Genomic DNA, 11598 nt, shown 5'->3' with positions numbered 1-11598 from the left:
AAATGATTTTTTAATCTCAAAATATTCCAAATCCAATTGTTTATTGAATACTCCTAATTTGAGTCACATGGATTGAGTTTAAACATCCCAAATTAATGAGGTGTTATTGAAAATAATTTTTTCAAATTTTTTATCCTATAAAATAATAATTACTTTCTTTTTTTAATAAAAATAATAATTTTAATTGTTTAAACTTAATTCTAATAAAATTTAAAATAGGGAATAGGGAATAAAAATAAATTTTAACTTTAATTTGTAAATTTGGCATTACCGGTGAATTTTGTTTCTAACATTAAAAGGAAATGATAAAAACATATTCGAAGTGAAAACGACGTGTTATAGCTTAGATAGTGATGTCATTTAATGAAAGTGTAAATCGATGAAACTTGTTTTCCTTTTAAGCATATTATTCCAACTATAAAACGCCATTTATCCATTTACACGTGTTTCATCAGCTTTGCATATTGGTAATATTCTTGTTTGCAACTTTAATATGAGTAAAATAATAATAAAATAACGAAGTGATTTGGAAAAAAATCACATCTAAAAAATAATATTTTTTATATATAAAACTTAAAAACATTGAATTAGTAAAAAAGGACCAGATCACACGCCCCAAATTCTGTATTTGTTTTTTTTTTTCAAAAGTATTCATTTCATTCCTTTTCAAGAACAAATGACTGTACGATAATGGACTATAATCCAATTAATCAAAATATAATAGGAATATTTTTTTATATATGAAATTTAAAAAATAGATATTAAAATATAGTATTTTTAAAAATATTTAAACCGACGCACCGCCATTCAAAATTCAAACAAATAAAAAAAAGCATATTTGTGCTAAATATTTATTAGTTAGAGCACAGCATGTTTTGAAGAGCGACGATTATCACATTATTATGAGCATAAATAAATATTTATTAATTAACGGTTGTGGTGCACAAAATAAAAAATTTGCGTTTACTCTGCTTCTCCATCATCGTTTCTGGGTGTTTGTGGTTCTCTATTTTGGTCATTTCCTGAATAACATCTTCGTATGATTCAGAGAGATCTTGAGATGCAAGTTGACGGTACTCCACAAGCTCTTGGAAATACTAAAGTAATAAATAAGAGAAAAAATAATTTGTAAATGAGATAAAATAAAATACATATTTTTGTTTAAGGTGCACCATTTTCTGATTAGGCTTCCTAATTAAATAATCATACTCTCCTCACTACTCTGGATTGCTTTATTATATTATTATAATAATAAACCACGAGAGCCAAGATGTTTTGCACGGGTCCAGTACGTCCTTATGCTATATTTTCTCAGAAAATTAGAGAGAAAAGAAAGATAAGCAAAACGAGTTTTCTGATAACTTCTGTCACGTTGACCTGCCAATTCATGCTAATAAGATTGTGTATTTGTGTATTTTATTCTGGAGAGAAAGAAAGCCATCGTCAGCGTTAGTTAGAGGGGTATAGAATACGTTGACATAAAAGGGTAAGAATAATTTTCCAAGTCATGTCTACTTGCATGGAGATCTAATATATAGTAATTGGATAACCAAGCAACACTTAGTGATTTCATACAGCTTATTTAGTAAGACAATGCTACATATAGATTTAATCACATGAAATTTGATCTTTAGCTCGGACCAGGTCTTCAATATCAACGAAGTGCCCATAAGAAACCTGTTTCTTCTTAGTTTGCCTTGACTCTGGAAGTTTGGGTAATGAGGTTCAGCATCCCATAGTGTAATTTCTTTCTAGTTCTAGCATATGTAACAAGCTAACAGACAAATTAAATGACAGTCTTCCTTCAGAGGCTTGTGAACACTGCTTGCAACTTTGCTGATATCAATTTTAAGGTCTCATAATCCAAACAGTTTTAATACTTTTTTGGGTATCCCAAGGAATCGTTAACATTAATTTATCACCTGTGTCCTAATACCCACCGGCCTCATTTTCACATGTTAGAGGAGGGGATGTTACTGTTATTATTATTCTTTGAAGAAATTTTTCAACTGCTGCTCCTACCATGATCCCTAACACTAAATAAAGGTGTTCGCTAAAATTCCAAACATCTTGGACACCTAAATATATGACATTTAAGTATAAGACATAAGGAAATTCAAGATCCCGTGTTTTAAACATAAAGGATCATGAATTTCCGTACATAGTATACACGAATATATATTTAAGTTTTCAAGATGCTTGGAATTCATGATACTTTGTATGTGTGAGTAGGTAAAATTAAAAAGCGTGCTTAATCTTTAAGGCCAATAATTTTACCCACTTAGTGTGGCTGAAAAACGGTCTATCTGAAACAGGTATGAGCTTTATAAACAATGCAATTGGCCATGACACAGCTGCAATTCCAACACAAATTCCCCATTGCTCCCATGTTAATCTCTCTGTATCAGCAAACTTCCTTAGGAGTTCCACCATCACAACTTGAAGAACAACAGTTATCCCCACAATTCCAAGAAACAAGTGGTTTTTGTGAATACCTTGGAATACATTAAGTTTCTCCATACTTCTTGAGTTGAACTCGTTGAAAACTTGGCAGAGAACAAAAATATTAAATATTAGAGTATCCTTTACCTTCTCATTTACATGGAAGATTGACTTGCCATTGAATTGTAAAACCAACAGAATAGCAATCTGATATAAAGCTTGAGCTAAAAGGTTTCTCCACATAATACTAGTAATAAGAGGTTCAGTTCTACCTACTGGCTGTTTCTGCATTAACTCCTTTGTAGGCCGTTCTGTAGCCAATGCAAGAGCTCCTAGAGTATCCATAATGAGATTTACCCATAATAGTTGAACTGTTGTAAGGGGAACATCTCCTGAAGAAACTGCTGCTATAAAGTTTATCACTAAAGCTGCAACATTCACGGTTAGTTGAAACTGGATAAATTTCTGGATGTTGTTATAAACACATCTTCCCCACCTCAAAACAGTGGCAACAGAACTGAAGTTGTCATCTAAGATAACAATGTCAGAGCTTTCCTTGGCAACTTCAGTTCCTTGGATCCCCATTGAAAGTCCAATATCAGCTTCTTTTAGGGCGGGTGCATCATTTGTGCCATCTCCTGTAACTGCAACTACATGGCCTTTCTTCTTCAAGCATTGCACCATCAAATGTTTGTCCAAAGGGGATGATCTGGCCATCACACGGATCTTGTCAACTTTCTCCATTCTATCTTCCTCTGTATAGTTTCTGAACTCCACACCTTCCACAACTTCTCCTGCATTTACATGGCCATCAAGATCTAATATTCCACATTCTGTTGCAATTGCTCTTGCAGTGAATATGTTATCTCCAGTGATCATCTTGATATGAACTCCCGCATGTTTGCAAGTTTCCACAGCCTTCTTGACATCAGGACGGCATGGATCCTTGAGGCCAACAATGCCTAGCAAGGTCAAGCCATCTTTTCTTAGGACCTGATGTGCATCCTTATCGTTGTAATCAATATCTTCTGAAATCTCAATGTGAGCAAAAGCAATACATCGTAGGCTACTAGCTGCCATACCTTGAATTATCTTCTCAAGTTTACTTCGCTCTTCATCAAGGGACTTCTCTATGCCGTTACAATCAATATAATTAGAACACATTGCAAGTATAATCTCTGCAGCGCCTTTCCAATGCACGTGAACTGTGTTGTTGGTCTGTTTCCTTATTGCAATTCCACTTCGTTTCTTCTCTGAGTTAAATGTTTCAACATGAAGAACTTTGTGTGTGCGCTTCAGTTCATCCATGTCCATTCCTAAATCTGATACAGCCCAAAGGAGTATAGCTTTCTCTGTTGGGCTACCAGAAATTTCAGGTTCAGACTCTGATGAAGGTTTATAGACACTGCCAGTTGTATTGAGGCCAACTCCTTGGTGGAATAACTCGAGAACATTAGGGGCCATTGCATTGGAAAAGTTTTCAATAACATTTTCTAGGCCTAGCCAAAACTTTGTCACTCTCATCTGGTTCAAAGTTAAGGTGCCGGTTTTATCGGTGCATATAACTGTTGCTGACCCCATGGTTTCACAAGCAGAGAGTTTCCTCACCATTGCTTGGTCTGCCATCATTCTTTTCATGGAGTAAGCTAGTGTGAGAGTGACAGCCAATGGCAGACCCTCAGGGATTGCCACAACCACAATAGTGACTGCAGCAGCAACAATACGCACAACCGCATTGAAAATGTCATTCACATCGGTTTTACCACCCTGGAACTCCTTATTACCATTATCATCTTCTGTATTTCCAGTGAAATAACGAATGAACAAGACTATGAGTACAAGAAAAGCGACCGTAAGGCCTACCTTTCCAATAGAAGAGGTTAACTTGTCAAGGCGAGCTTGTAATGGTGTTCTCTCCTTGGTGTCTCGGGATATAGAGCTCATCATTTGGCCCCACGCAGTGTTAGTTCCCACAGACGTGACAAGCATTTGAGCATAGCCCTCCACCACCTTTGCACCAGACAACAAGAAGGGGCTCTTCAAAAGCTCAATTTCTACATGATCGCTCTCACCTGTCATACTTGATTCATCCACTTGCAAAGAATGGCCAGTTAGGAACAGTCCATCAGCTGGAATTTGGTCACCAATCTTAAGGGAAACAATATCTCCCACAACAACTTCAAAGATGGATATCTGCTGTGGCCTTCCATTTCTCACAACTACAACTTTGATGTTGTTGCTTATCTTAGACAACTTGTAAAATTGTCTCTCTTGTCTAAAGTTGCTGAGTGCAGTGACAACCACTACCAGAAACACTGCTACAAATATACTCCCTCCTTCATACCAGCCTTGCCCAGGTCCATGTTCTTTTATGCCAAAACCAAGGGAAAGGCCAGCACAAACAAGAAGGATCAGGATAGTAGTGTCATTCAAAGCTTCCAGTACAAAGTGTACGAAGACTTTGGGTGGTGGCCTTTGGTAAGTGTTGGAACCAAACAATCCACTTCGTTTGGAAATATCATCATCACTGCCAAGGATTCCCTTAGCTGGAAGGGTTCCAAGAATATTTGCAACACCTTCAACTCCTCCAAACTCAGTAAGGGCTAACAAGTTTTTGTCTTTAACCATACTAACAAGTTTGGCTTTGTCAACATCAGGAACCAAACAATAATGATCGGCTCCACTGTTCACATGAAGGGGAACTAAGGGCTCAACTATATTAAGAGTGCTGCTGGAAGTGGAAGACTGTGTTTGGAAGATTTTTGTGTAGGGATGGGTGTTTCTGTTTCTTTTTGATATGACCTCCTTGGCAAGGGAAAGCATGACCCGTCTAGAATAAATTGCTGTATAAGCAAAACGCCACCTTTTCTTGGCTTTGTTAATGGTGTAATTGACAGTGAAATCGGTAAGGACACTGGTTATGTCAATGAGAAATGAGTTACCCTCATATTTCAGATTTTGGCTACTAGACATGGTGGACTTCAAGACAAAAATGAAAAGTGCTATAATTATTCTAAAGAAGAGATGAGTAGGAAAGAACTTCTTTCCAAACACTCAATGGTTGTTACCTATATAGGGATATTTCGTGCGGGAGGGTTCATAGGCATGATTTCCTGGTAACTTCCGAACAACTATGCACCCAAATGTCTTTAATATTTTAGTTCAATTTGGTCAAAGATTTTTAAAGACACGCTTTATACACTGTTCTTGCCGCACTATTCAAGTGAGTTATAAGACAAAAAAAAGTTACTTTTTTTTATACCAGTTCACGTTTAGATGGCAGTCTAGTACTCTAGTAAGATAAAATTCAGAATTTTTAAAATAAAAATTGCAAAGCTGGCGAATGCAATGGTTTTTTCTGTAATACTAGCAAAGATAATTCATGAAGCCGGCATAGAGATGAGTAGTGTCTGACCATAATCTATGTTGCCATTCAACAAATTCCAAAATAGATGGGAACATTTCTCCCAGTTACAAATGTGCACTTGGTTAAGGTACAAAAGTAGCTTTGCGTGTAAGTTAGATGACCTAATTAATCCTACCAACAGACTAAAGGAAAATTGTGATAAAATGAAACAAGGTTCAGTGTAATATCTTCTTGACTTTGTCTGGTGGATTTATGAAATAATTGTCATTTTTGCTGATCCGTTTATTTCTGTCTTTTTCCCGATTAATAGAAAGTTTCTCAAAATCTCCGGGCAACGGCATGCCGACTTAGCCGGACATCAATTTTGCGTGGAATTTGCATGCATACGAGTACAAACTTACAAAGACAATTTTAGCTACTCTAATAATTTTTTGTTCTCAAATTACAGAGAAAATTAGAGAAAAATGAACTGGGTTCAGTTTTTAGTTAATATTTCTAATTTAAATTTCCCTTTTCTACAAGACATCCCTTCAATTATAAAAGCATACAAAATCCATCAAATGAAAATCTCTATCATTATTCTGTCTTATGTAATAATTACATGGATAGATTTATTCATTTATTCTTTGTTTAAATAAAATGCTAAATAGTTGAGCACGAAAGCGATCAATATATCAGATGAATGAATTATTAAAATGCTAAACACAACACTTGATCACAAAACATACATGAACTAACAACTTAATTAACAAACATTTCTCTAAAGATATTTTAAATATTGTAGCTAACCACATTAAGAAGTTAAAAGTGAAAAAAAAATTCTTTAAAAAAACGTTTGACTTCATTAAAAAATTATAGGAAGATATTTATTAATTCAATTATTTTAACATTTTTTTTTTACTTTTCATTCTTTAACCAGTGTCTTGATTAGTATTTTCCTGTTTTAAAACTAATAATTTTTACAAATAGTCCAAAGAAATCAGAACACGATAAATATAAAAGACAAAGGGAAGGGAAGGATTTACTCATATTACCGTACTCCCTAACATTTTCCAACTTAGAAGCAGATTAACTAATCGTCTAATCCTAATAACTAGCGACAAGTATCCTTCAGAATTTTACTTAACGAATTTATTATTTAAATATTACAAAATAACACCATATAATCATTTTTATCTTTCACTTATTTCTTTATTTATTTTCTTTCTTATATTCATCTTAAAAATACACTTAAAAATTAAAAATGTTTTTCAAAAGTTATTCAATAAACATTTTTCTTTGCTTACGGCATCAAATATACGACTAGGGAAAGAGAAATTGTTGAATTCACGACGACGTAAACAATGGACATCAAAATTTGCGGCCTGTTTCACACCATCGACACCGAATGACAATGTTCTTACATCCAGACAGGCGTGTCCACTCCGCCCAGATGCTCCACGGCAGCAAATTTATTTATGAACTGCTACTTCCATCCTATTTAGTTAAAATTATATATTTTTTTAATTTTTTTCTTTTATCTATTAATTTTAAAAAAATTTAAAATCCTCTTTAAACGTGATTTAGATAAATAAATTCTTTTCTGTTAATTATGTTAACTCAATTTATTTTTGTGTCTTTTTGGCTTAAGCATTTCACTGTTTTCTTTATTTTACTTCCTTCCTTTTTAAGCCTCCTTCTCTTCTTACTATCATCCAATAATACAATGATGTGTGACATAGAATATTAAGTAAAAAGTCTTACAATGAGTAAAACATTATAATACAATTTCATGGGTTATTCTCTTTATAAACTCCTAATTTATTTATATCTCATTCCATGAAAAACTCAATTCACACTTAATTTCAACGAGATGATAATTTAAATTTGCTACGACCCTATTATATCAGTGATGACAGAGGTATGAGCGCTTATGACATTATGTGTAATGGTGGCGTGTAATTGGCTCTCAATCGGGCATGATTGACGACTGGCGAATGATAACAGTGCAAAGGGTGATAGTTTGAATTGTATGAAGTAATATTATCAGGTGTATGTGTGCTCACAGACTGCATAGTGAAGGTTAACATGTGATCTTTTGGCGATGGTGGATGAGATGTGAGTGAGGTGTGTGTGATATGTGTTTACAGAGGCATTTAAATAAGTGAGCATTATGTGCTTATTTTGCAAGTGAGGTGCAGAGTGTGGGATGGTCATTAATGTGTGAGTGACATATTAAGTGAACTTGGACCATGCAAGGAAGAGAAAGACGAAAAAGTGGAGGAGGCTTCAGAAGAAGAAAAATGAAAACCATAAACAATGTAATTAAAAAAAACGAACAAATTAAATGGAATTAATGTAATCAACGGATAAAGACCTATTTAAATTTTGTTTATCTCCTGAAACAAATACCTAATTTATTAAATTTAATAAAATTATATATATATATATATATATATATATATATATATATATAGACTAAATACCCAAGATTGGCATTTTGAGTACGATTTTTATATATATCAAATTTGAAATTTTGTTAAAGAAAATTAAATATTACTACATGAATTAACTATTCATAATAATGTTATATGACATCTTAATCATAAAATATAATAAACAAAATATATAACTTAGATCAAACATAAAAAAAATTAATCTGCTAGCCTAAAAGTCAAGTATTTACACTCAGGTGCTTACAATAATCAGCATTCGTAAAAAAAATCATATAACGACATATATTTAGTGATTTTTAAAGTAGAAATAACGCAAACAACTTATTATTATACGTATAGTGACTTGAGTAATAATTATAAATATTCTATACAATGATATAGATAATATTATTTAAAGCAAAACAATTAGTTATAAATAAGAATTTGTATAACACTACTTTTTTGTTTTAAAGTTAGTATATTCAATAACCTGTAGGTAAATAATTATCCTCGTCATGGATACTTTTTACGGATATCTATTGAATATAAGTCTATTTGTCATCTCTAATTAAAATATCTATGTACATGCTATATATATCTTCTATTTCATATCCTATTAGTCCAAATAAAGTTTCAAAGAAAAATTTATTCTCATTCTTATTGTAAAACGTTAACAAAATAGATCTCACTCGTATTCTAATAAACTTCACTCGTAATTTTTTTTAATAAATTTTAACCAATATCTTTAAAATTCCCTTCCAACATCTCCTATACAACTTAATTAAACGCTTAATTATTTGATAAACTTTTAAAATAATAACTTATGCTATGAATTTAATCGTAAATTAATTAAGATAACTTAAAAATAAATTAATTAAATAAATTATATCAAGAAAGTTCATCGTTTTCCACCTTTACTGATTTTCACCGTTCCTACGAACTTGGCCTATCTTCACACGAGCAGTGGTTTAATTGCAACTAGCACCACCCAACTTTATCAGCGACCACTCAGCCTTAGTCACCACAACCAAGTCGACGCTTTGTTCCAACAACACTCCACCATCCAATCCAACTCTTCAATTTTTTTGAACATATTGTCTATTTTATTTTTATTTTTATTATTTTAAAGCCTTTCCTTTAATTTTGATGAACTAACTTGTTTAACCTAGCACCTATGGTAATTATAGTTGAATTTAATAAATTTTGATGAATTTTCCTCCCCAACTTGTGGAGGTGAGACTACCATCTAAATTAAATTGACTCACTTTGACAAAGTCTAGTCATCAGCTGTTGCTCATTTCTGATTGATCAATAATAGTCATTAGATGACTGGGTTATTTCAGGCCGCAAAAAAAAAATATGACTAGGATATTATTGAATTTGATTATCATTTAGCTTTATGTGGTCCACCATAGCCTTAATTTTTATTTTAAAGAATAGTTATTAAATAAAATAAAATAATCCACAATGGAAGACCAAGAAATAACCTGACCAGGTACATATGTAACAGTCACAATAGTATTGTTAAAACTAGCTTGAACATGAATAACTCCAGTATTTTATGAGCATACTTACGTGAACCAATACATTCACCCATTTTTGGTATAAGTTTTGCCATATTTGATTATTTCATAAAAATAAGTCCGAGATATATGGATATATCCATTTCATTCAAAAATGGATCCTTTACTTTTTTCTAACTAATTTCTAACTAGAATTCATATTCAATTTATATATATCAATTGTATTTTTATATTAATCAACATCAAATATAAATTTTTGAAATAAAATTTTAAATTAGAAATACCAATAATAAAAAATTTCTTCTACTATTTTATAGAATATATATTCTAATATTTTTATATTCTATTTTTATAAAAAATCCTCTTTTGTAAAAATATTATCCTTGTCTTTGTTTATGTTTTGGATTGGAACAAATTACTATAATTCACCCTTGCCTGCGAATTAATCAACATTTTTCACAAATTTTACGGACGGAGGCTCCTATTTTCATATTTGTAATTCCTTAATAAGTTAATACCAAATCTATTTATTGGAAGAAAATAAGGTTTCCTTAAATTTTAAACTTGTACCTCAAAAAAAAAAAGATTGTTGAAATTAAAAAACAGTCTAATTAAATTGAATTTTGTATGCTTCCTTCTTTTTTTCTATGGGCGTATACATATAAACATATAAAAAGTATGTCAAATCTTTTGAAAAACATAACTTATAATTCAATTATGATTATATAAAGGAATCTGAAACATACCCCTCAGAATTTATTCATTCATTAATTAAATCCTCTTGAATCTTTTTTATTTTATTTTTTTTGTTTTCAATTCCAGTTTCAGTTAAACCCCCTTCACACATTCACTAGTACATGAGAGGTGGATGATATTTTAAATCTGTGTTTTCTCTCTCTCTTTTTGACAAAAATGATAAAAAAATTTCATCTAATTCGTATTTCAGAAATATTACCATATATAACATAAAATTTTTCTGCCTATTTTTTCTAATAAAGCCTCTCGATATGTCATTATACCTGTAGAAGTTAAAAAAATTACAATCCCCATGCCTCCTAAAATTTTAGGTCGGTAATTAAACTGAGTTACTCTTATAGTAATTTTAACTTTTTCCCCCTCTTTGATTAATATTATTTATTGGTCCTATTGGCAATATCCAATATCAACAATTAGCCATTTCAACTTCGAAAAATGGCCGATAAGGTAGTGGAGTATACTATATAGCAAGGTGTAAACTAAAACGACGAGAGTTCAACGAAGCAGAAAAGATGCCCTGCAGAAATAGGATTTCCTGCGACAAAGAAAGCAACAGTGACTAAACTCTGTCAATCTCTAAGCTTTGTTTTGGAGCCTGGGAGGTAAAGGACACGAGAAGAAGGGAAAGAAAAAAAATTTAAAAAAATGTTCCATTTCAAAAAACTTTTAAATATAAATTTATAAAAACTTTCCATTAATAATTACTATTAAGCAAATCTTTCCCATCCCTTACTTTCCCCTTATAAATAACTCCCAAACAGCAGGATTTAGAGAAGAGGAGAAACAACATTTTTTTTATTTTAAATTTAATAAATTAAAATTATTTATGATCACCTTAGTTTTTTTAGAACGAGTATTTTAACAAGTTACACTTAAAGTGTATTTCAAGAAAATAAAAGTTATAACTTGCATTAATATAAGTAAATGTATGTTAGCAATTATGAAGGCGTTAATATACCAACTTATTTTTCAATTAAAGTGTATTAGCAAGCTCCACCTTAAGTATATTTAAAAAAATCATACTTATAACTTACCAAAATACTCTTCAAAAATTTATGGATATATATCTTTAATTACAAAAAAAAAATCAAATTAA

General features: G+C 31.7%; 1 protein-coding gene across 1 annotated transcript; it reads right to left on the bottom strand.

The window, feature by feature from the left end:
* Positions 1-1398: 1398 nt before the first annotated feature.
* On the bottom strand, positions 1399-5482 carry LOC113862920 (calcium-transporting ATPase 12, plasma membrane-type). Its single transcript, XM_027496216.1, has one exon. It carries the CDS (start codon positions 5413-5415, stop codon positions 2239-2241), a length of 3177 nt encoding a protein of 1058 aa, XP_027352017.1. The 5' UTR covers positions 5416-5482; the 3' UTR covers positions 1399-2238.
* Positions 5483-11598: the final 6116 nt, after the last annotated feature.

This window comes from Abrus precatorius, unplaced genomic scaffold, assembly GCF_003935025.1.
Source record: "Abrus precatorius isolate BTA unplaced genomic scaffold, Abrus_2018 Scaffold3, whole genome shotgun sequence".
Taxonomy (NCBI): Eukaryota; Viridiplantae; Streptophyta; class Magnoliopsida; order Fabales; family Fabaceae; genus Abrus; species Abrus precatorius.
The sequence above is the reverse complement of the archived record's forward strand: the minus strand, read 5'-3'. Positions and strand labels throughout refer to the sequence as shown.

What these genes read in the sequence shown, in the direction of transcription:
- LOC113862920 (XM_027496216.1), bottom strand. Translation starts at nt 5,415, where the DNA reads ATGTCTAGTAGCCAAAATCTGAAATATGAGGGTAACTCATTTCTCATT.